The sequence below is a fragment of the Anomaloglossus baeobatrachus genome, chromosome 5, assembly GCF_048569485.1.
Source record: "Anomaloglossus baeobatrachus isolate aAnoBae1 chromosome 5, aAnoBae1.hap1, whole genome shotgun sequence".
NCBI classification, from domain to species: domain Eukaryota; kingdom Metazoa; phylum Chordata; class Amphibia; order Anura; family Aromobatidae; genus Anomaloglossus; species Anomaloglossus baeobatrachus.
Genome location: NC_134357.1, coordinates 488,648,475 through 488,674,827, shown reverse-complemented (window position 1 = coordinate 488,674,827; position 26,353 = coordinate 488,648,475). Strand labels below are relative to the sequence as shown.

The window sequence follows — 26,353 nt, the reverse complement described above, 5'->3', positions numbered from 1 at the left end:
TACTGTGTAGATGATGTTGGGACAGGGAAGGATCGGGCAGCTGGAATATCAATACTTTTGTTTTCAGGGAAGAAAATCCACTGCTAATGGCTTTCTCCTCTTTCCTTATTGAACACAAAAGAATGCTCAGTTGAGCTTTTCTGTACATGCGGGTCAGAAGATGATGGCTGTTTGCGAGCCACACAACTGACCATCTAATGTGTACAGAGGTGTCCCACAATATCTGCTGTTGAGGGTTAGAAAAAGAGGTGTCTGGCAATGGCTTTCACCCTTCTCCCCATTGACAAGATAAAGGACCTCATCTGGGTGTTCAGCTCAGTGTTTGGCAAGCTTTACGACAGACTATAAATGGGGGTCCAACCAAGTATACTGGGCTTAGCTGTAGCACTGGGCACAGCAACACCTATATGTACAGTACTGTGTCGAGAAAATTACAGTAATGAAGGTGCAGCAACTGCATCCAACCCCTTCAAAGTGAGATCCAGTACACATGGATTGTCCGATGTGTCTGAGATTCTCTGTCTATTGTACTGATAGTTAGAACGTTCTAATATTTCCATTTTAAGTCAAATGGGATCTAAATTGAACAGAATATTTTCCTTAAAATCAGTGTAAGGAAGGACCATTGTATTGGCTCAGGAAATGCTGCTCCGCCTATTAATAATTCAAGCACTGCTCTCGTGTATTGTACAGTCTCTCCTTGTGGTGCTGACAGCTTTGGTCAGACAAATACTTAGACACTATCCTCATATAACATGCACAATTTCAGTATTCAGTCATTGTCTGTCCTTCGAGATCCACCCAAGAGATCCCCTTATATGTGCCAGTTACTTTATCGTCTCACATCTGGTTTAGTTGCTTGGAATTGGTAATATTTATAAACTTTCTGGAATGGAAATCAAGCATAAAAGACTTATAGTTGGCTTGTGCTCATACACAGCAAGCAGTTTAAACTAAAGGCCCAGTCACACTAAACAACTTACCAGCGATCCCAACAACGATCCAACCTGATAGGGATCGCTGGTAAGTTGCTAGGAGGTTGCTGGTGAGATGTCACACTGCGACGCTCCAGCGATCCCACCAGCAACCTGACCTGGCAGGGATCGCTGGAGCGTCGCTACACGAGTTGCTGGTGAGCTCACCAGCAACCAGTGTCCCAGCCCCCAGCCAGCAGCGCCGCATGGAAGCGATGCTGCGCTTGGTAACTAAGGTAAATATCGAGTAACCAACCCGATATTTACCTTGGTTACCAGCGCACGCCGCTTAGCGCTGGCTCCCTGCACACCTAGCCACAGTACACATCGGGTTAATTACCCGATGTATACTCTGCTACGTGTGCAGGCAGCAGGAGCCGGCTTCTGCGGACGCTGGTAACCACGGTAAACATCGGGTAACCAAGAAGCCCTTACCTTGGTTACCCGATATTTACCTTCGTTACCAGCCTCCGCCGCTCTCACACTGCCAGTGCCGGCTCCCTGTTCCCTGCACTCCTAGCCACAGTACACATCGGGTTAATTACCCGATGTGTACTCTGCTACGTGTGCAGAGAGCAGGGAGCCGGCACTGTTACCAGCGTCTCCGCTCTCAGCTGTCAAAGGTAAATATCGGTAACCAAGGTAAGGGCTTCTTGGTTACCCGATGTTTACCGTGGTTACCAGCGTCCGCAGTAGCCGGATCCTGCTGCCTGCACATTTAGTTGTTGCTCTCTCGCTGTCACACACAGCGATGTGTGCTTCACAGCGGGAGAGCAACAACTAAAAAATGGCCCAGGACATTCAGCAACAACCAACGACCTCACAGCAGGGGCCAGGTTGTTGCTGGATGTCACACACAGCGACATCACTAGCAACATCGCTGCTACGTCACAAAAGATGCTCGTTAGCAGCGATGTTGCTAGCGATGTTGCTTAGTGTGACGTGGCCTTTAGAGAGCTGCAGTGTAAAGCATGGAGGACTGATAGATCAATAGCCTGAGGCTCAAATGAGACAGAAGAACTATTTCATGTTCCCATTAGAAAATAAAACTTAATCAGAGTAACGTCTGGTGCCCTAACCATAATAGTGATGTGTTAATGAATTGCTAACACTGCAGAAAAGCAATAACCATAGTAAACTACTGAAATATTGAGATGTTTCAAGGTCAAGAAAAGAGCTGGACTGATCATATATGGTTACTTGATTTTGGAGCTCAAGTGAAAAATAATCCATTCAAAACAAATATTGTAAAAGAAACCCCCACTCAATTGGTTGGTGGAGCCACAAACATTAGTGTAACAAGTGGCCATCCGTGGTTTACAATGGGTGATGTCAGTAGCTTGGCTGGAGGGGGTGCATGCCTACCAATTGAATCCATACCATGGTACCTAGGGGAATTCGATGCCACAACAGTTGGTAAAAGTGCTTCAATTTGTGCTTGATGAATTTGCACCTGGGGCTCAGAAGCTTCAAACTAGGATGTGGTAATGATAGATATTCTAGACCCAGCTCTCAGCCACGACCAAGACCTATGAAGACTAGAGAGGAATGAATTGATTGCAGGACTCTGGTCCAGCAGCCACATTTGTAGTACGTAGCCACCAGATGAAGCCTTTTGAGCCTTCTCACAGGAAGAGGTAGGAGGAGGTAAGCAGGACTCCTGTCCAGCAGTCAAGGACTACTGAAGTGGCCACTGGATCAGGATTCTGCAAATTGGTTCGCTCTTCACTAGTGAAGATGTCTACGAAATATGGAGTTTCTTTAAGAAATATTTTGATTATGACTTTGTACGGTTATCAGTCATTTTCTCAAGATTGTAATTACTAATATGTGGTAGGCAAAGCTTCGAAAGTTACTTACCTGGGGCACAATGGGCTCCTATAGGAAATTTCCTAACAGTAATGTGTGCTGAGCCAAGAGTTATGGCTTCCCCGCACTTATGAAATTATACTGATGATTCACGGCACTTCGGGCAATGCAACTGTCTGTTTATGTTGTTTTATATTCCCTGTGGTTGGCAATGTGCTTTAAGACGACTAATGTCTACATAGAGATATTTGCTTCAGCTAAGGAGAGGCACATACATGCAATTCTGAGAAGTCTGCTGAGCCCATACAAAGCTGATTATGCAGAACGAAGGCTAACAGCCAAGATTAAAAGAGGGTGAGGGTCGCGAAAGCTGGAACTGCCAGCCAGATGGAAAGAGCTGCAATCAGATTAACAGGCTCAATTAGTGCCAATTGTTTAGGGAGGGAATTTGAAGACTTACCGGATTGGGCAAAAAGAGGTGGCAGAAAAGTGCCAACGAGCCAGTGATGAGCTAAACCTCAAGGAAGCAATTTGTGAAGGCTACTAAGCATGGCATGGCACGAGAAGGATTAAAAGCAGTTCATCTGATAACTCCTGCCTGAAGAGAATAACAACTTAGTCCAGTATAGAGGGGGTGAAAACAAGATAATACGAGGGGTCACAGGTAGACATAGAGCTTAGAAGATGCAACAGGCAATTAGACTGGGCCACGACAATGGTGGTGTCATGCACTTTTCATTATTGTTAAAGGATGTTGCTCCAAGATGAACTTTTAGGCTTAAGAAGTCTCCACCATGAGCTGAAAACCCAAGAATCTGGCAACATCTAACCTTTGAAGTTCTAACATTTTACGTTCCAAAGAGAAAGGGTGTCTTATCATCAAGTGCCCTCTTGGAAGTTGTGGGATTGACAAGCCTAGTCCATTTCTAGAATAGATCAGCTTATGCAGATTTCAAAGATCCTACAAAGAGAATAGCTATGGGCATATGAACAATAAAGTCACTGGACAAGGTCTTCATATTGAGGAACATTTCACTGGTGACGAAGACACAGCTCTTACATAGTTTGGTCTTTTCTGTGGTAACATACAGATACGAAACAAGGACAATAAAGAAACAAGACTGAAGAAGAATCAATACCTTCGAAATGTGGAGCTGGAGAAGGATGTTATCAACACCATGGCTGGCAAGAAGAACAAACAAAACAATTTTGGAACAAATCAAGCCAGACATGTCACTGGAAGCAAGGATCAGCAAACTACGACTTGCTTACTTTGGACACATCATAAGAAGACAGCAGTAACTTGAGAAGGTCATAATGGTCGGAAAAATAGAAGGAACAAGGTGAAACAAAAGACCAGCAACTTGATGGCTGGATACTATAAAGATAACAGCAGAGAAGACCCTAGTGGATCTAACTAGGCTTGCATAAGATCGATCTTCCTACAGAGCGTTAATACTTCAAGACGCCATGGCTTGAGATCGAGTCAAAGGCCGCTAAATAAATATTGAAGATTACATGAAAGTCTCAAAGACATTGCTAGAGCCAGTAAGCCTTTTTTTCTTCCAAGAATTGTTCACATTTTGTTTCAGTCTTACGTCAGCGTACGTGGGGAGTGTTTTCCAACATATACCTCCAATATATGCCACTATATAGGCTCTGGAGTATCATTATCAAAGGCTCCCAGGTAAAAAGAGGATACTGTATGCCTCTTTACTGAACATCATAGTCAAACATGCTTTTCCACGCACAAAGAAAGGTATGCCCATGAATAGTTACCTGATGTGTATCAAAAGAACACTATTTGGCACCCGTCTGGTCAATTTGGCCCCATGGACATACTGGTATTGACATCTGAACATAGACTAAAGGCCACGTCACACTAAGCAACATCGCTAGCAACATCGCTGCTAAGGAACAACTTTTTACGCTGGTAACCACGGTAAACATCGGGTAACCAAGAAGCCCTTACCTTGGTTACCCGATATTTACCTTCGTTACCAGCGTCCGCCGCTCTCAGCTGTCAGTGCTGGCTCCCTCCTCTCTGCACACGTAGCCACAGTACACATCGTACTGTGCACACAGTACACAGTACACATGTGTGTAATTAACCCGATGTGTACTGTGGCTAGGAGTGCAGAGAACAGGAGCCGGCACTGACAGCTGAGAGCGGCGGACGCTGGTAACGAAGGTAAATATCGGGTAACCAAGGTAAGGGCTTATTGGTTACCCGATGTTTACCGTGGTTACCAGCGTCCGCAGAAGCCGGCTCCTGCTGCCTGCACACGTAGTAGAGTACACATCGGGTAATTAACCCGATGTGTACTGTGGCTAGGTGTGCAGGGAGCCAGCGCTAAGCGGTGTGCGCTGGTAACCAAGGTAAATATCGGGTTGGTTACCCAATATTTACCTTAGTTACCAAGCGCAGCATCGCTTCCACGCGGCTGGTCACTGGTTGCTGCTGAGATCTGCCTGTGTGACAGCTCACCAGCAACCCGTGTAGCGAAGCTCCAGCGATCCCTGCCAGGTCAGGTTGTTGGTGGGATCGCTGGAGCGTCGCTTAGGGGTACTTCACACACAGCGAGATTGCTACTGAGATCGCTGCTGAGTCACGGTTTTTGTGATGCAGCAGTGACCTCATTAGCGATCTCGCTGTGTGTGACACTGAGCAGCGATCTGGCCCCTGCTGTGAGATCGCTGCTCATGACACACAGCTCTGGTTCGTTTTTTTATTGTTGCTCTCCCGCTGATAAGCACACATCGCTGTGTGTGACAGCGAGAGAGCAACAATCCTGAATGTGCAGGGAGCAGGAGCCGGCGTCTGACAGCCTGCGGTAAGCTGTAACCAAGGTAAACATCGGGTAACCAAGGTGGTTACCCGATATTTACCTTCGTTACCAGCCTCCTCAGCTCTCACGCTGCCAGTGCCGGCTCCTGCTCCCTGCACACGCTAAGCGTACGCTGGTAACTAAGGTAAACATCGGGTAACCATACCCGATGTTTACCTTAGTTACCAGTGTCCGCAGCTTCCAGACGCTGGCTCCGTGCAAGCGCAGCGTCGCTTGCACGTCGCTGCTGGCTGGGGGCTGGTCACTGGTGAGATCTGCCTGTTTGACAGCTCACCAGCGACTATGTAGCGACGCAGCAGCGATCCTGACCAGGTCAGATCGCTGGTGGGATCGCTGCTGCGTCGCTAAAGTGTGACGGTACCCTTAGTGTGACATCTCACCAGCGACCTCCTAGCAACTTACCAGCGATCCCTATCAGGTTGTATTGTTGTTGGGATCGCTGGTAAGTTGTTTAGTGTGACTGGGCCTTTAGGCTACGGTGTTGACACAGGTGCTATTCCAGGGAATGTCAAGGCAGAAAAAAGGATCCTCACTGATCTCAACCACGAGTGATCGAAATGAGTGGGTATGGTCCATCAAAAGCTGTATTTTCAGTCGAGTTTTCAACCTAGAAAAGCTAGTTCTTGTTACTCCGAGGTACTTAATACAGTAAATCCTTTATTTAACATGAAACATATGTTTGCAAGAAATGTATATTTTAAAAAAAAAGTATTTCAACCTAAGGAATGCCATTCCAAACAAAACGGGGCTATCTGGGGAAAAACTGAGACATGAGAGCCTTATGTGGTATCATATGTAAGCGTTGTATTTTGTATATACATTTGGGGAGAGGCTCATTGCAAAAAATTGCAAGAGATAGAGGCTGCAAACACGAAATGTGTTAACTCAGTTCAGTCCTTGTAAAGTTCTTCAATAAAATCGTAATTTGTTCTCAACAGTACCAAATTGAAGACGTTCCTCTCCAGCCACATGGTTTCCATGTGATAACAATGTAGTCATTCAGCACCTCATACAGGGATGGAGGTCCATGCACAAGGAGGAGGCAGCATGCTGTTAGACAGCTCCCGGGTGGCCTCTGATCCCCTTACTCTCCTATCGTCAATCCCACTTTAATTATCTGTGAGAGTGAAGAGCTGCCTAAGTGGTGCTTGAATGATAATAACGTACATGGGAGAGTAGACAAAGAAACCCCCGGTGGAGGCCATAAGCAGCTTCAATGAGGCTCTAAACACAGCTCAAAAATGAATGCGCAATGAGCAACGTTTTCGACAGTGTAAAATACTGCGTCATGTGATGCCTAACCGGTACTCACTTCGTAACATCATGAGATGTATTGTCCTGGTCAATTGATGTTTCTCCAAGAACTCTTGGGCACTGAAATAAATAATTTTCTTAACTTATGCATTAGATCTACTGTTTGGATATACTATGACTATGAATCCACCATATTGTTGGCTTTGCGTTTCGTATCTATCATATATCGCAGTGCTGATTTCTTCCTCTTTATAAAATAAATAAGGCCATCATTTCATAGATGCATGCACATTCAGGAGAAAGAGATCGTACAGATTGTCCAAAAGCCTCCCAACTCCCTCCTTCCCCCAACAGATGATGTCAAAGGAGAAAAGGATTCAGCACACTGTATTTCTAACTACTGATCCTTTTGTTCTCTGGGAGATAAGCTACTGACAGGGAAGCCTTAAGGGTACCTTCACACTTTAGCGATGCAGCAGCAATCCGACCAGCGATCTGACCTGGTCAGGATCGCTGCTGCATCGCTACATGGTCGCTGGTGAGCTGTCAAACAGGCAGACCTCACCAGCGACCAGTGAACAGCCCCCAGCCAGCAGCGACGTGCAAGCGACGCTGCGCTTGCACGGAGCCGGCGTCTGGAAGCTGCGGACACTGGTAACTAAGGTAAACATCGGGTATGGTTACCCGATGTTTACATTAGTTACCAGCGCACACCGCTTAGCTGTGTGTGCAGGGAGCAGGGAGCCGCGCACACTGAGCGCTGGCTCCTTGCTCTCCTAGCTACAGTACACATCGGGTTAATTAACCCGATGTGTAATGCAGCTACATGTGCAGAGAGCAGGGAGTCGCGCACACTGCTTAGCGCTGGCTCCTTGCTCTCCTAGCTACAGTACACATCGGGTTAATTAACCCGATGTGTACAGCAGCTACATGTGCAGAGAGCCGGAGCCGGCAGCACAGGCAGCGTGAGAGCGGCTGGTAACTAAGGTAAATATCGGGTAACCACCTTGGTTACCCGATGTTTATCTTAGTTAGCAGCCTCCGCAGCTGCCAGACGCCGGCTCCTGCTCCCTGCTCGCTTCATTTGTCGCTCTCTCGCTGTCACACACAGCGATCTGTGTGTCACAGCGGGAGAGCGCCTTTGAAGAAAACGAACCAGGGCTGTGTGTAACGAGCAGCGATCTCGCAGCAGGGGCCAGATCGCTGCTCAGTGTCACACACAGCGAGATCGCTAATGAGGTCACTGCTGCGTCACAAAAAGCGTGACTCAGCAGCGATCTCGGCAGCGAGCTCGCTGTGTGTGAAGCACCCCTAAGGCCCCTTTACACACTGAGACTTTCTAGTGATCCTACCAGCGATCCCAACCTGGCCGGGATCACTACAAAGTCTCTGGTGAGTTGCTGGTGAGCTGTCAAACAGGCAGACCTGGCCAACGACGCAGCAGCGATACGGACCTGCAGAACGACCTAGCTGGTCATTGGGGACGTGTCAAAGCAGCTATTTGAAAGGGAAATCGCTAACTATGTCGTTGTAACGGTGTCAAACACACCGATGCATGCTGCACAGCGGGAAACAAAAGAGCAAAAAATGGTCCTGAAAGATTTGTAGCGATCAGCGACCTCACAGCAGGGGCCAGGTCGCTGATGCGTTTCACACACTGCAATGTTGCTGGGGAGGTCGCTATTACGTCACAAAACCGCTGATGTTACAGTGATATCGTTAGCGATGTTGCAGTGTGTAAAGGGGCCTTTAGACTATGTCAACATGTTGCGCTTGTTTTGCGTTTTTTTCTGCAGCCAAAACCGGCTCTCTTGGCAGTAAAATAGTTGCTTCCAAAAAGTTAGTTTTAGTCACTACAAAGGCACCAAAAACACAGCGGTTGCATTTTTGTAGCGTTTTTGCACATTCTCATTGTTTTCAATGGCAAAAAAAATGCTACAATAACGCTGAAAGAATTGACACGCTACTTCTTTAAAAAACGCAGCAATTTTCCATTTCAGTCAGGAAAAAAAGCAATAGTGTGCATTACATTTTTGAAATCTCTTTTTTTTTGCTGGTATTATAAAAAACAGCTTTTAAATTGCATAAAACTCATGAAAAAACCCCACAGTAAAACGAAATGTGTGAATAGGCTTAGGCTATGTGCCCACAGGACTCTCTATCAGCGAATTTTGCCGCAGAAAACCTGCGGATTTATCTGGATTCTCTAGATAAATCCGCAGGTTTTAGAAAGTAAAGATACTCCCCATGTTATCCTATGGGACACGGGGAGTGTCTGTGTCCATGCTCCGGTATGTGCGGCTGCGGAATATGCTGCTGATGTCCCGCAGCCGCACATAACTGCATGTCAATTATTCATGCGGAAATATCTGCGGAATTCACGGCCCTCCAGTATGGAGATAGAGGCTGGGACTTCCGCAGGTAAGTTGCATGAATGTTCGCAGTTGTCCCGCAGCTATTTCACTGGAATCCCGCAGCTATGCATATTCCGGGGAGCTGCCTGTGGATATATGGATATATCAGTGGATATATCCGCAGATGCGAGCTCCCGTGGGCACCTAGCCTTACAGCGGCTGTCTGAAAGAAAGCACCTGAGTGATTGATTGTCCAAGCGGAGCACTCCACTGTACTGTAATATAATGGGCATGGGGGGCTCCATTTGTGGGATCCTACTACTATCACCATCACTGATTGCAGAAACAAGTCCAGACCCTATTCTCATTGAAGAAGTGGCCACACACTTCCATGAAATGTTACACAAGACCTACTGGGCAAACTGGATTTATAGAACTTGATATCCTACAGCAAAACTTCTCTAAAAAATAACCTCATTGAAAACATCAGAACCTTTATTTAACCCACAATTCCTGTCTGCAGCTTTTTATTTCCCTTTTACAGTAAGCCTTGTTTTTCTGAAGACCACCCCTTTAGAAGACCGTAACATTTTAGATCTCAAAGACATTCCACTTGACTCATTTAACAGAACAGTCTCATGAATACCAAGGGGGCTTTTAGTCATTTTACAAAGTGAAATGGAGCCTCCTTCCTAAATTAGACGGAAAAGTGGAGGGATGGACGGTGTATCTACCACAATGAAGTGGAGAAGGGGGGCTGCGTGAGTTCTCATTAATAATCATGACTGGTCCAAAAAAATCTATAAATATACTGTATGTAGGCTTGAAGGACATTTTGCTAAAGAAATGTGTCCATAGGAAGGTGGAAAAATGTGCTGATGTTACTAGCGGTGGGAGAGGAGGTAAAGTTTTTCCCATGGAAATGAATGTGGCTACTCGTAGTGTTGGTATGCAAGGAAAAAAGTTCCCATATGAATGAGTGGAAGCAGGTGGAGAAAAGGAACAAAAGAAAAAAGGCAGCAGTTGTGAGGCTAGAACAGTCTTATGGCTCCTCTCAGGATGATTTGAGTGATGCTCTTGTTCCCATCTTTAGCGACCCTCTTGAGTGATTTTTCAAATGATGGGAGCAATTGTCCAGACCCAGTGCTTGGTGTTGAGGATAAGAGCCAGGTGGAAGAGGAGTCTGATGATGAGGACAATCTCTTACTCCTGGGCAAAAGTAAATGAGCAGCAGTGAGTGTTCTGATATGAAAGATGTGAAAAATAATGAGTCATCCTCCAGTAAGAAGTCCAGGCTGGAAAAGGAGTGGGAGGGAGGATAATTAATGGTGTCCTCAATGCTAAGAAATACTGGCAGATACTTATCCATCATGCAATACCATCACGGAGGCGTCTGATTGGCTTCATATATATTCTGCAGCAAAACAACGACCCCAAATATACAGACAATATCATTAAAGCACCACTCCAGCGCTTTTTTATTACACAGCTTGAGTGGTGCTTTAAATGCAAGCCCCCTGCCCCTTGTCTGCTACTCACCTTCTGGCGGCCTCAATTGCTATCCATTGGGCTCAGCCGATTTGTGACCTGCCAGGGCAGTTCTGTGTTTGATGGAGAGCACCAGAGGTCACAAATCAATACATCTCTATGAGAATCTTGTTCTGGCTCTCACAGAGATACATTGGGAGCTTGTGACGTAACTTCTGACTCCAAGCCAGTCAGAAGTTACTGTCACAGGATGGTGCCACAGAATTGGATTGACAATGGTAAGCAGTGAAGACGCCGGAAGGTGAGTATATGGCAGGGGGCTTAAGCGGGCTTTACACGCTGCGGCATCGCTACCGATATATTGTCGGGGTCACGTCGGTAGTGACGTACATCCAGCGCCGGTAGTGACATTGCAGTGTGTGACGCAAATGAGCAACGATCAACGAGCGCAAATACATGCGATATCGTAGCTCGTCGTCACGTCGCTCATTTCCATAATATCGCTGCAGCGACGGTACGATGTTGTTTGTCGCTCCAGCGGCATCACACATCACTGTGTGTGACGCCGCTGGAACAACAAACATCTCCTTACCTGCCTCCACCGGAAAAGGAGGAAGGAAGAAGGTGGCCGGGAGGTTCCGGCCGCTCATCTCCTCCCCTCCTTTTCTATTGGGCGGCGGTTCAGTGACGCTGCTGTGATGCCGCTGTGACGCTGAACGAACTGCCCCCTTAGAAAGGAGGCGGATCGCCGGTCACAGTGACGTCGCAGGGCAGGTAAGTGCGTGTGACGCTGCCGTAGCGATAATGTTCGCTACGAAAGAGATCAACACATATCGGCCGTACGACGGGGGCGGGTGCTATCGTGCTCGGCATCGCCAGCATCGGCTAGCGCTGTCGCAGCGTGTAAAACCTGCTTTAGATTTAAAGGGAACCAATCACCAGGATTTTCGTATATAAGCTAAAGCCAGTGCTATACTGGCACTATCAGTCTGCTTCTATACATACTTGTAGTGGTCAGTTAGGATGTTTAGGTTTTGAAATCCAAGAAAGTAAAGTTTATAAAATTAGCTGCTTGTTGAGTGACAGCAACAAAGGAGCAGATAATATATTCATAGTTATGCTAATTCTAACAGGGGGAGGGGATAAGTATTATACAAACGATTCACTTTGTCTCTCGCAGGACCTGTGTGAGGTCATACCCATGTGACCAGAAGGGGCAGGGCCCCAGCCAACAAAGCTTGATACCAGGTCACATGGGTATGACCTCACACCGGTCCTGCGAGAGACAAAGTGAATCGTTCGTATAATACTTATGCTAATTCTAACAGGGGGAGGGGATAACTATGACTCCCCCCAGATATTATCTGCTCCTTTGCTGCTGTCACTCAACAAGCAATCTAAACATTCGAGCTGACCACTACAGGTATGTATAGAATCAGCCTGATAGTGCCAGTATAGCAGTGGCTTTAGCTTATATAAGAAAATCCTGGTGTTTGGTTCCCTTTAAAGCGCTACTCCAGTGCTGAATAAAGAAAAATAAAAAAAAATGCTGAAGCAGTGCTTTAAGAACTGTCTTAAAGAAGAAAAAGGAGTCCTGGAAGTGATGATACGACCCCCACAGAGCCTTGATCTCAGAATCATTCAGTATGTCTGGGAACACATGAAGAGACAGAAGGATTTTCATAAGCTTCATACACAGAAGATCTGTGGTTAGTTCTCCGAGGTGCTTAGGACAACTCCCCTTCCTTCAAAGACTTTGTACAAGTTTACATAGAAGAATTGATGCTGTTTTGAAGGCAAAGGGCGATCCCACCAAATATTGAGTTAATTTATATCTCTCTTTTGTTCACTATCTTTGAATATTGCTAATTGATAAAAATAAATTAACACTTTTATTTTTTAAAGCATTCTAACAGCAGGATTTGTATGTAATCCAAACAGCGAAGAATCGTCCAAGGTACTGCGAAGATAATAATAATCTTTATTTATATAGTGCCAACATACAGTATTCCAAAGCGCTTTACAATTCAAAGGTTCATATACAGACAGTCATAAGTAACAGTTATAGATAATACAATAATTAAAGTAAAAATAATGACGACCCTGCTCGTAAGAGCTTACAATCTACAATGAGGTGGGGGTGACACAAAGTACAGGTGCTTATTTATAATGGTGGTTCAGCTATTTTGAACAAATGGGGATAGATAAAAGCTGCATGAGCCAGGCACCAGCCAATCTTTGTAGTGCCTTTGAGTGCAGTGGAAATTGATGGAGAATTATGTTCATAGAAATAATAAATGGACTAAATATAAATACTTCAATTAGGGAACATGATAGGCTGCTGGTGTTTTTAGGGAGCGCCTAAAACTGTAAGTTTTGGTTAGTCCTAATTTCTTAGGGTAGAGCATTCCAGAAAATTGGTGAAGCTCAGGAGAAGTCTTGGAGCCGGGAGTGGGAGGTTCGGATTAGTGCAGATGTTAATAGGTAGCCGCTTGCAGATTGTAAAGTACAGGTAGGACGACAAACAGAGATGAGGGAGGAGATGTAGGGGGGTGCTGCGCTGTGGACAGCTTGTGGGTGAGAACAAGCATTTTAAATTGGATTCTATAATGTATGGGCAGCCAGTACAATGAATAGCACAGAGTGGAAGCGTCAGAGTAACAATTAGCCAGATAGGTGACCCTGGCTGCAGCATTAAGGGTGGATTGGAGAGGGGAAAGTCTAGTGAAGGGGAAGACAATTAATAAAGAATTACAGTAATAAAGGTGGGAGTGGATAAAGGCCCCGTCACACTAAGCAACATCGCTAGCAACATCGCTGCTAACGAACAACTTTTGTGACGTTGCTAGCGATGTTGCTGTGTGTGACATCCAGCAACAACCTGGCCCCTGCTGTGAGGTGGTTGGTTGTTGCTGAATGTCCTGGGCCATTTTTTAGTTGTTGCTGTCCCGCTGTGAAGCACAGATCGCTGTGTGTGACAGCGACAGAGCAACAACTAAATGTGCAGGCAGCAGGAGCCGGCTTCTGTGGAGGCTGGTAACCAATGTAAACATCGGGTAACCAAGAAGCCCTGTCCTTGGTTACCCGATATTTACCTTTGATACCAGCCTCCGCCGCTCTCACTGTCAGTGCCGGCTCCTGCTCTGTGCACATGTAGCTGCAGGACACATCGGGTTAATTAACCCGATGTGTGCTGTAGCTAGGAGAGCAAGGAGCCAGTGCTAAGCATTGTGCGCTGTTCCCTGCTCTGTGCACATTTAGCTGCAGCACACATCGGGTAATTAACCCCATGTGTGCTGTAGCTAGGAGAGCAGGGAGCCAGCGCTAAGCAGTGTGCGCTGCTCCCTGCTCTGTGCACATGTAGCTGCAGTACACATCGGGTAATTAACCCGATGTGTGCTGGAACTAGGAGAGCAAGGAGCCAGCGCTTAGTGTGCGCTGCTCCCTGCTCTGTGCACATTTAGCTGCAGCACACATCGGGTAATTAACCCGATGTGTGCTGTACTAGGAGAGCAGGGAGCCAGCGCTCAGTGTGCGCTGCTCCCTGCTCTCTGCACGTGTAGCTGTGAGCTGGTAACCAAGGTAAATATCGGGTTGGTTATGCGATATTTACCTTAGTTACCAAGCGCAGCATCTTCCACGCGGCGCTGGGGGCTGGTCACTGGTTGCTGGTGAGCTCACCAGCAACTCGTGTAGCGACGCTCCAGCGATCCCTACCAGGTCAGGTTGCTGGTGGGATCGCTGGAGCGTCGCAGTGTGACATCTCACCAGCAACCTCCTAGCAACTTACCAGCGATCCCTATCGTTGTTGGGATCGCTGGTAAGTTGTTTAGTGTGACTGGACCTTTAAGGCCACAGTGAGGGTTTTATTGTTTGATTCCTTTGTTGTTTTCTTGGTGAGAAAGGGGAAGATTCTAGAGATATTCTTCAGGTGCAGAGACAAGAGATTGTACATAGGAAGTAAAGATGGTGCTTTGCATATTTCTTACCTATTGGACTTCTATGCTGGTATCACTGCTGACGTCATGTTGATTGACAGTCAGCTCCCCGCATTTAGGCAGCTGGGAGGAGGCTGTCAATCAGCATGACGCCCAGTTAACAGAGCAGAGAGGAAAAGTAGATGCTTCTCTGTTGATGTGATGTCACAGCAAGCTGCCAAATCACCAGCAAGAGAAGTCCATGACCACTCCAAACCAGCAGAGATCGTCGCCGTTCAGAACAGAAAGGTAGTTAGCAACTACCTGCCTTTAAGATCTTAGTCCTATAACAAAAAGTAAGCAAAGTGAATTCCTTTAATGACATGCCTGGAAGTGGTACTTGTACTATAATAGTGTATTTCAGGAGACTGGTGATGGGCGAGCACTACCTTGTTCTGGTGCTCGGTACTTGTAACGTGCAGTCGAACACTCGGAAGAGCTCGACTTGTGTATAATGGAAGTCAATAGGAAACTCAAGCTTTTTTCCGGAAGATCGTCCCGAAGAGTTCCATATTGACTTCCATTTTAAGACACGAGTCGAGGCCGTCTGAGAGTCAGACTGCTCGTTAAGAGAATCGAGCATAGTAGTGCTCGCTCATCACTACAGGAGACCCAGTTAATAACTTCTTGCCTTCTAAATCAATCTATGATTTCCCATCTCCAGGTATAAATGTCTCTGCCAATCAAGATGAAGAGACGGACTATGAAACATTCCAAATGCAGATCAATAAGGAAACAAAAAAGTGTAGTTTCCACACCAATTCCGGCAATTATTGGACTCTTGTGAGTCACGGTGGGATCCAGTCCACGGCCACTGAAACGTAAGTCCTGCCTATGTGACGAACTTGGAAGAGCGTACTGAAAATGTGCACACACAAAATCAACACAGAATAGATTAAAAATCTTTATCAAAAGCAAATCTTGAAGTTTTTCCATCTATACAAGTAGCTTCCCTGCTTTCTACCCTTTTACTGAACCAAGTAACTACGGTATATATTGGAAGCAATGTTACACTCTAAATCCCTGGGCCAAAGATTAGAAAAAATATGTCTGCTTTCTTGTAGAAACAGCACCACACTTGTCCATAGTTTCTTGTGTCGTGTATTGCAGTTCAACTACATTAAAGTGAATGGGACAATGCAGAAATGTCACACACAAGTTGTAGAGAGGAGTGGTGTTGTTTCTGGAAGACTCTCCATGTTCTCATGCAATCCCTTTAAGAAAAAGATCTTTGAACCAAAGACCTCATGTCTCTCTCCATTACTTACTTGTTCAGTGTCTCGACGTGGTTTCATTGGATGTTTTATATTCTTGAAAATTTATTGTAGAATACCACCATGTAGTAGAAGTAGAGAGTGGTATCTGTTAACAAACCATGGACTAATTTCAGGAGTAACCAGCAGATTTCTAAATGCAGCTCTGGAGTGTAATAAAGGCAACATGACAATACCTTATGATTTGGATTTCTTCTTGTGTCACTCACAGAGCTGCCAACACAATGTTTGACATTGAATGGAGAGGCCGGAGAGTCGCGCTGAGGGCTAGTAATGGCAAGTACATCTGTACCAAGAAGAACGGGCAGCTGGCAGCCGTGTGCGACTCAGTTGGTGAGTGCAAGGAAAACTTGTCCATTTACTGCAGGTAGTACTAGGAATGGGTGATGTGAACCCGGAGGGGGGGTCTGTTCTTTTAGCCGCATTCACATGTGTGTGTCACAGTCCAAATTTGGACCTTGATTCACGAACCGTGGGTCCCCTGACACAAATTTGACAGCTTCATTGGCATTTATGAGGCTGTCAGGTTTGCATTGGGAAACCAAAAGCCGGTCAGTAAAACATGTCCTGTACTCGAACTGTGACACATAGATGTGTGAATGCGACCTTTCTAAATTAATCCTAATATGGCTTTCATCTCTATGTCCAAATATCAGTATCATTGCTCTATGCCTGCAGTGTCAGTGTGCCATTGCTCTATGCCAACAGTGTCAGTATGTCATTGCTTTTTCCCAGTGTCAGTGTGTCATTGCTCTATTGTCCCAGTGTCAGTGTGTCATTGCGCTATGCTCCTTGTCAGTGTCTCATTGTGCTATGTTCCAGTGTCAGTGTGTCTTTTCTCTATGCCCCCAGTGTCAGTGTGTCATTGCTTTTTCCCAGTGTCAGTGTATCATTGCTCTATGCTCCCTTTCAGTGTGTCTTTTCTCTACGTTCCCAGTGTCAGTGTGTCTTTTCTCTACGTTCCCAGTGTCAGTGTGTCATTGCTCTATGTCCCAGTGTCAGTGTGCTTTTGCGCAATGTCCCAGTGTTAGTGTGTTTGCTCTGTAAGCCCAGTGTAAGTGCTTTATTTCCGAAGTGTCAGAGTGTCACTGCCTTATACCCTTAGTGTCAGTGTGTCATTACTCTATGCCCCCAGTGTCAGTGTGTCATTACTCTATGCTCTCAGTGTTATTGTCCTGTATCCCTTGTGTCAGTGTGTCATTACTCTATGCCCCCAGTATCAGTGTGTCATTACTCTATGCCCCCAGTGTCACATTGCTCTATCCTTTTAGTGTCAGTGTCATTACACTATGCCCCCAGTGTATTGTCCTGTATCCCTTGTGTCAGTGTGTCATTACTCTATGCCCCCAGTGTCAGTGTGTCATTGCTCTATCCTCATAGTGTCAGTGTCATTACGCTATGCCCCCAGTGTATTGTGCTGTATCCCCTGTGTCAGTTCATCATCATTCTGTAATTGCTGTATCAATGGGACCCCCAATTACTAATGTGTCATATTTTGGGGTTGCAAGTGTCAGTGTGTCATTGTTTTGGACCCCACAAGTTATCATTTTGGGACCTCAGAGTTTGAAGTGTCTGTATCACATTATCAACTCCAGTGTCTTTATGTCATAGTTTTTAAGCGTGTCATTGATCTGGTACCCCAAGAATCATTGTTTTATCACTCCAAATTGCTGTAATTCACAACCCTCAGTGTGTCAATTCTTACAAGTGGTAATAATTCTATCACCCCAAGCATTACCTCAATGTGTATGTTGCTGCCTCCTAGATGTCATTGTACACAAACTCCCAGAATGCAATATTCTATTACTACTTATATCCCACTCAGCTCCATATTCCACTCTGCCTTTTAGCTAAGATCAAATGTAGTATATGATCTTATGAGTGGGTTTGGCCACCTGATGTAAGGTGGTTACACACTGGGTGGAAGCTGCGGGATGGATGCAGGGTGGTTTATATTTATATATTCTTTATTAACTATGCTTTGTTTATATAGCGCCATGATATTTTGCAGCACTCTACAGACATTATTATAATTGTCCCCATTGGGGCTCACCATAAATTCCTTATCATTATGTCTTTGAAGTTTGGGAGGAAATCCATGCAAACTTAAGAACATACAAGCTCCATGCTAACCACTGAGCCACTGTGCTGCGCTTGAAACCAACCGTAGGTGTTCCTGACCCTTGCGAACTAAAGGTTCAGCAGTGCCCCAGGAGTGGTGACCCTGGGGTGCATTTACACGGCACTTCACTTTCAGTCCGTTGAGCACCCACCCTTATTCCAGACCTTCTGTCTAGGTACAAAAATTATTTAATTCCCAATCGAAGTTCTGGTCAGTGTTACACCGTAAACACCTTATTTAATTTATCTTGTGTCCACTTTTTCATATGGGTGTGGTCAAAATGACTTTGAGTTGTGCAGTTTCCTTATGGGTTTCAGTCCTGAACAGCGTAAGGGGAGAATAGTGTGCCACATAGCGCAATGACACCCTGACACTGGGGGCATAGAGCAACTACACACAGTCACTGGGGGCAAAGAGTAATTACACATTGACACTGGGAGAATAGAGTAATTACACACCGACACTGGGAGCATAGAGCAATTACACACTAACACTGGGGGCAAAAAGCAATGCACACTGACACTGGGAGAATAGAGCTATGAGACGCTGACACTGGGAGCATAGAGCAATTACACACTGACACTGGGATAATAGAGCTATGACACACTGACACTGGAAGCATAGATCAATGACACACTGACACTAGAGGCAAAGAGTAATGACACTGAAACTGGGAGCATATGTGACGCCCTGGACTAGCCAGGTAGTCGCATACATACCAACACACACACCCCCATCCTAGGCAGTTACACCAGCCAAACCAAAAAACCCTTGTTGCCTCCCTCCAGAGTCTGATATCCACACCGGGTGGGGCGGAGCCAGGCAGTTGGCCCCACCCACCGAGGAGTTCACAGGCCTGGAGGCGGGAAAAGTGTGAGAGTAGTCTTGGAGGTGACAGTGAGAGGAGTGAACGCTTGAGGTGTCTGGGTTGGAGCCCAGACACTGACAGCAAGGTTGGCAGACGGTGGTGGCCGTCTGCAGGAGTTGGTGGAACTCCGCAGAGCCGTAAGGACCGGGGTCGGGCGTCGGCCTGCCGGTACCGGACCGGGGAACAGAGTGAAGCTAAGCACACAGGCAGGGCCATCGGACCCCGACCAGGCTTGGAGCCGCTGTCAACAGTCAAATCCGAATGCGTCAGGAACCCCAGGGGTTTCTCAACTACTAAGTCCTGATTGAAGGCAACCGTCCACCCAGAGAGGATATACAGCCACCGCCACAGGCTAGAGATCCAAGGGCCAGCGCCTGCGGGCAAAACGGGCTCCTACGGCACCTATACGCCGGGGAGCGGACTACCGGTGGGCAACCACAGGAGTCAAGAACATTTCTAAAAGGTGCAGGGAAAGACAGCCACCATCAGCCATCCGGGGAGAGCACAACAACAACACTGCAGCCGGCTGCGGGACCCGTCCATCCGGCCGTTTTGGTTTACCAAAGACTCTGTCAGTGATTGTCTGAGTGAGTACACCAGTGCCGTCCGGCACCGCGCCGCGCAATCCCTGCACCCCAGCCATCCGGCCTCCCCGTTACACCATCGGGCCCCGGGATCACCAACCCCTGCCCACAGAGGGGACAACATCTCAGCTGCACCCTACCATCTCTCCCGGGATCCCCGTTACCAGCAGTGGTGGTGCCATTATCACCACGACCCGTGGGTGGCGTCACGAACAATCTCCCTAAACATACCATCCCCATTTCACTCACGGGTGAGGAGCGCTGCTCGAGTCCCTGGGTCCGGTCCACCACTCGAGCCACCGAGCAGCAGCAGAAGCCCCGGACCCGAGCGTGGCGAGCGCGTCCCCTCCGCCCGCGACAACTTGGCGTCTGCGAACATGATCGAGCCGATCTACTTACCAGTAGAAGTGCGCCTTGCAGTCTCCGCCGGTGGCGTCCGGCCGAAAAATTGAAAGCGCCGCCATCTTTGGTGCGGAGATTTCCCGCTCGAGCGTCTTCCCCGAGCAGGGAAGGCGCGAAAGTGAAGCCCCGCCCCCAACAAGCGGAAGTGCTAGAAAGAACCAAGGGGGGACGGGAAAAAGATGTCTGCACCCGACGGAGCAGTCGGAGGAGCTACGGTCGCAGCCGCAGCGGCATGTAACTAGCGCTGCAGCGTGCAGCGACACCAGGACTCTGCTGAAACACGTTCCTGGATCCAGCCGAAAGATGTGCCAGGAGCTCCCGGCCCAAGTCCACTTCATGCTGGCGAAGTGGACGTCGGAGATGAAGGGCCTGGCCACAACCATTTTGGCATCCGAAGTGGAGGTGGTCTCAGAGGAGTGGGTAAGCGACCCACACCCCTATGTCCCTGAGGAATCGGTCGATACGGCTGAGGGGCCCGGCCTGCTGCCGTCCACCACGCTACCTCCCTCACTGCTCATGCCCACGGCCAACTCCTTGACCGACCCGTTACCTCTGTCACCGGTAGCGGAGCCCGCAGCGTCTGAGGGAGAGGGCCCAGACCTGCGACCCCTGGGCCTTACCTTTGTCACCGCCCTGGCACCCGTCCCAGCTTCCATCCCGACTGCGACGGAGATGACGACGGCCCCGGCAGTCCGCCCGGCCGTAGCGGAGGCGATCCTCGACCAGAGGCCAGCACCGCAAATCCCGTCAACTGCTCCCAGACCCCGGGCCTCGGCTGAGGCACGGCGGGGATGCAGCTGCCAGGAGGTAGAACAGGCCACGTCACAGCGGGGTCCCTCATTGTTGAAGGTACCGGTCGTAGCCGGCACGGAGGTGCTCTGTCTGGGCCCATCCCCCACACCGCCTGAACCGGAGCAAGCAGAAGATGCTCCAAACCGGGAGCGGCAGCAACGGCAGCTGTGCCTCGGGATTGCTGTTTAAAGATGAGGAAACGGAGAAAGTTGTCCCCGTTGGGACCCTCAACTGAATGAATGAATACAAATCAACCGAAGTTTTCATCTGATTGTCGACAGTGATTGTCCCGGCCGTAGCCGGCAAGTTGTCCCCGGAGGGACTCTATGTGTTTACCACCCACATGAGAAACTGCTCATGAACATGGCCGAGAACTGGCAGGCCACCCACGAACTAGTGGGCCTGTAAATAATTTGTGGGTTGGTTTTCCGTACCGCCTCCGGAGAGGCAGATTGGAGGAAGGGCCCGCAGCAGAGCAGGCTGGGGCCCGGCCACCACCAGGACCGGTGGCCATCCTCCGGGGGTCAGGAGTCCCCCTGGACGTGGGGTCTCCTGAAGTGACAGCCGTACCCGTTCCCGCTCGGGTAACCTGGACCTGGACTGGGGTAAAGGGGTGCTGCCCGTTTCTTAGGGGCAGCATCAAGGATCAGGTTATTTGGGTGGGAGAGCGGATGACCTTGAACCCGTGCGTTTAAAAAAAATGTTTTGAAACGTTAAAGTAATGCACCTCCCGTAAGGGAAGACTTGAAAATATGCGTATGTTGAATGTTAAATGTTATTTATCTTTTTACAGTTTTGAAAAATAAAACCGGTGATGGACGGGCAGCTCGTGGACGGTCTGCGTTTTACCAAGGAGGAGTGTGACGCCCTGGACTAGCCAGGTAGTCACATACATACCAACACACACACCCCCACCCTAGACAGTTACACCAGCCAAACCAAAAAACCCTTGTTGCCTCCCTCCAGAGTCTGATGTCCACACCAGGTGGGGCGGAGCCAGGCGGTTGGCCCCACCCACCGAGGAGTTCACAGGCCTGGAGGCGGGAAAAGTGTGAGAGTAGTCTTGGAGGTGACAGTGAGAGGAGTGAACACTTGAGGTGTCTGGGTTGGAGCCCAGACACTGACAGCAAGGTTGGCAGACGGTGGTGGCCGTCTGCAGGAGTTGGTGGAACTCCGCAGAGCCGTAAGGACCGGGGTCGGGCGTCGTCCCGCCGGTACCGGACCGGGGAACGGAGTGAAGCTAAGCACACAGGCAGGACCATCGGACCCCGACCAGGCTTGGAGCCGCCGTCAACAGTCAAATCCGAATGTGTCAGGAACCCCAGGGGTTTCTCAACTACTAAGTCCCGATTGAAGGCAACCGTCCACCCAGAGAGGATATACAGCCACCGCCACAGGCTAGAGATCCAAGGACCAGCACCTGCGGGCAAAACGGGCTCCTACGGCACCTATACGCCGGGGAGCGGACTACCGGAGGGCAACCACAGGAGTTAAGAACATTTCTAAAAGGTGCAGGGAAAGACAGCCACCATCAGCCGTCCGGGGAGAGCACAACAACAACACTGCAGCCGGCTGCGGGACCCGTCCATCCGGACGTTTTGGTTTACCAACGACTCTGTCAGTGATTGTCTGAGTGAGTACACCAGTGCCGTCCGGCACCGCGCTGTGCAATTCCTGCACCCCAGCCATCCGGCCTCTCCGTTACACCATCGGGGCCCGGGATCACCAACCCCTGCCCACGGAGGGGACAACATCTCAGCTCCACCCTGCCATCTCTCCCGGGATCCCCGTTACCAGCAGCGGTCGTGCCATTATTACCACGACCCGTGGGTGGCGTCACGAACAATCTCCCTAAACATACCATCCCCATTTCACTCACGGGTGAGGAGCGCTGCTCGAGTCCCCGGGTCCGGTCCACCGCTTGAGCCACCGAGCAGCAGCAGCAGCAGAAGCCCCGGACCCAAGCGTGGCGAGCGCGTCCCCTCCGCCCGCGACACATAGCGCAATTACACATTGACATTGGGGGCAAAGAGCAAGGACACACTGACACGGGGACATAGCGCAATGAGACAGTGACACAGGGGGTATAGAGTAAAGACTCACTGACACTGGGACATAAAGCAATGACCAATGCCAAGGTTTGGTGAGGGCGAAGCCACAGATTTCTCTTCCTCATTGTGACCTTCAGGTCCAGAAGAGGCAAGGAAAGATTTCTTAGGGGCTTTCTTCTTTGGCGGGACTCAGCGATAGAGTGCATCCTTGTGCACTTTTTGTTAGGCATGATTTTTACGTGCTTGGATGGATAACACAATCCCGGCTCCCCCAAAAAATAGTAGTGCCTTTGAAGAGATGTATTGTGGAAGAATCCATTCAAGCTACAGAAATCTCCAGTCAGCAGCATATTTAGGCGTCTTTACCAAGAGCTACATCTATTTCCTTCTACCATTGTGTGTCAAGTATTATTAAAACATAACTAAAAATGGAATTTCCATTTACGTGACTAAATTTGAAACACTGCTATAATAATATGATAGTTTATGGAAGAGTCACACATTACAGCCCCTGCACATCCAAAACAAGACAATCCCCTTCAAAATATTTTTTCATGGTTTCACATACGTTCAATTGGTCTCTTAAAGAGACAGTAAAACAAGAAAAAAAGAAAAGAAAAATAAAACACCATAATGTGTGGGATTATCTCACCAGTGTAATCCCTGACTATGGGGGGGAAGCGTGCAAGCATTGATTATGGAAATGATGAGGAACATCTGTTACTCAGTAGTATGTATTGTATGAAGCGAGGTGCCAGAACGTGACATGGCCAATTAGATGAGCTTTTTCATGAGGCTTTTTAGTAGTTTTCTGAGGGGTCATTGAGGTTCATGTACTAATACTGACCCCTCTTCTACATAAAAGGCACCAGTATTATAAGTGGCACATGGTAGGTGGGGGCCGAGTTATAGATTTTGTTTTGAGGGTCTGGTTCTTCAAGTTACTTCTCTGCATGGAAACCTTAGGTGGTCCAACACTTTTGTTAGAAATCAAGCTCTTCTTTTTTACATACACCCACTCCCCCATCCCCTGAACGTGGCTCAGTTATTAAATCTTTTAAATGTTACTATGCTATGTTCATGATTGGACTGTGGTTGGGCTACTGGGGTCCCCAAAACATTTCCTATCATCATGATTGGACAGTATTGTGGGTGTGTAGTTAAAGGACTGGTGTGAGTGACTTACCACATGGCCTCCTTGTGTCCGCAGGTGAAGATGAAGAGTTCACACTGAAACTAATCAATAGACCAATTCTGGTCCTCCGTGGAGATCTGGGATTTGTCTGCTACCATAAAACCTCAAATACTCTGGATGCGAACCGCTCGGCATACGACGTCTTCCAGATCATCTTTAATAACGGAGCCTACCAAATTAAAGGTTAGATGTCCTATAATATAGTGATATGTATCTGTCTATCTCATATCTACCTTATATCAATAAATCTTTTTTTTCCTCATATCAATTTTCATACATTATATGGATAAGTATTGGGACAACTAGAGCTTTTATGATCTTCTATTCTAAATCCTTATGATTGCGATCTATTGTCTTGTTTATACCAAAAGTGTCGGATGACATTTTGGTCAGGGACCCCAACCATGCCTTTGTGGACCTTTCTTTGTGTTCCCACAAGGATGAAAGCTAAAGCTGTTCATAACGTCTTGTGCTTAAGTATTAAGTTTTCCCTTCACTGGAACTAAGGGGCCGAGGTCAACCCCTAAAAAACAAGCGCACAGTATTATTCCTCCACCAAACTGAACAGCATGACAATGCAGTGCAGTCAGGCGGGAAACGTTCTAAAGTCACCAAACCCAGACTCCTCCATCAGACGCTGATAGAGAAGTGTAATCGGTCACTGTACAGAACACGTTTCCTCCAGAGTCCCCAGTGGTGGCCGCTCTACATCACTCCATCAGACGTTGTGCTTGGTGATGTACTGCTGCCCGGCCATGAAGCTCCTGATGGGGGTGCAGTGTTTGTGCTGATGTTACCAAAGGAGGTCTGGACTCTGTAGATAGAGTCAGCATAGTGTTGGTGACTTTTCTCCCCTCTGCTCCTCTCCGTAACTGCATGGTGAGGGGCAGGATGTTACACACCGGGGGCTATGGGACTATACGGAAATTGTCCATTAATTGACGCAGACATGTGTCCCAAGACTTTCCTCGATTTAGTGTGTATATTGCTCAGATAGTCCATAAAACAAAATTTCTGCTTTATTTTCCCTATAGGTCAAGGTGGAAAGTTCTGGTACATCTCCAGCAATGGCACGATTTGCTCCGATGGCGACATGTCTGAGGATTTCTTCTTCGAGTTTCGAGAATATAACCGTGTAGCCATTAAGGGCAAAAATGGCAAATATTTACGTGGGGACCAAGCGGGCACCCTAAAGGCAGATGCAGAGTCTGTGATCTCTGCCACCCTGTGGGAATACTGAGCCACCAGCAACCACAGCTTAGGTCTAGAGGACATTAGATTGTCAGCTTCGAGGACAAGATTCATAGACTGACACAAGTGAATTCGTAGAGAGGTGAGCAGTGAGCCAAATGGTGACCAGCTTCTAATTCGTGGTTCACGGTGTCCCATGGACACGATGACCCTCCACAAACAACATCCTACTAGGATCATGGGAAATGCATGTAATTATCAAAATAATTTATTCCAATTAGCATTAGTTTTAGATATGTAAATTAGCCTCTACTTGTCCAACCCATGATCTAGAGGGACCAATAATAGAAAAACGGATACGTGCTGGACAATCACAGCGATTACATACTGTGGCCACCAATGCAGCCCCCGGAGGGGTTAAAAGCTCCCTGGGCAGAACACTATACACAGCGCAGAGCGAGTGACCCTCCTACTACGGGACAGAGGGTCTTTTTTTTATACCATTTTTAATTGAAGTGCTGCTGCGTTCACTCATAAAATCAATAAAGATGAACTTGTTGGCAAATCCATGAAATGCCTGCGACTCTCAGTCTGTGCCTTCAGGTAGGCCCGGCATGGTGTGTCTAGCCATGACCACAATAGGGGTCTCTTATGTTTCTGCCAGAGCAAATCATATGGGGTCACCGTGATATAGTTACTTGGATAATGCATGGGTGAACCAGTAACCAAAGTAGATCCTCAACATAGTGACCAAAATCCCAATGATGCGCTGTATCTCACAGCAACCAAACTAGAGCATTCATGTCATCATAGAATGCACTCCCAATGTACTGCAACCCATAGCAACCAAGCAGGATCCTCTAAAAAGTGACCAAATGTACCCAATGAAGTGCTGTAAACCATAGCAACCAAGTGGAATCCTCTAGAGTGTTCAAATGTCTCTAATTATGAGCTATAACCCATAGCAACCAAAGAAAAGCATACATGTAGTGAAAGAATACGCTCCAAATTAGCTGTAACCCATAGCATCGAATCCGGAGACACCAAATAGTCACAAGATGACCACTAATGTAACCCATAGCAATCCAACTAAACCACCTATGCAGTCACAGAATACAGTCTCAATGCACTGTAACCAATGGCAACACAACTGGTGCATCAGTGTAGAG

The 26,353-nt window shown here is 47.6% G+C and overlaps 1 protein-coding gene across 1 annotated transcript in view; it reads left to right on the top strand.

Annotated features, from left to right (window-relative positions):
* The window catches only part of FSCN2 (fascin actin-bundling protein 2, retinal), a 39,363-nt gene extending 13,621 nt beyond the window's left edge, over positions 1–25,742 (top strand). Inside the window, exons 2-5 of the mRNA XM_075350699.1 lie at positions 15,370–15,526; positions 16,191–16,312; positions 24,009–24,176; positions 25,028–25,742. Coding sequence (XP_075206814.1) covers positions 15,370–15,526; positions 16,191–16,312; positions 24,009–24,176; positions 25,028–25,233 — 653 coding nt within the window. The 3' untranslated portion in view covers positions 25,234–25,742. The remainder of the gene's footprint in view (positions 1–15,369; positions 15,527–16,190; positions 16,313–24,008; positions 24,177–25,027) is intronic.
* Positions 25,743–26,353: the final 611 nt, after the last annotated feature.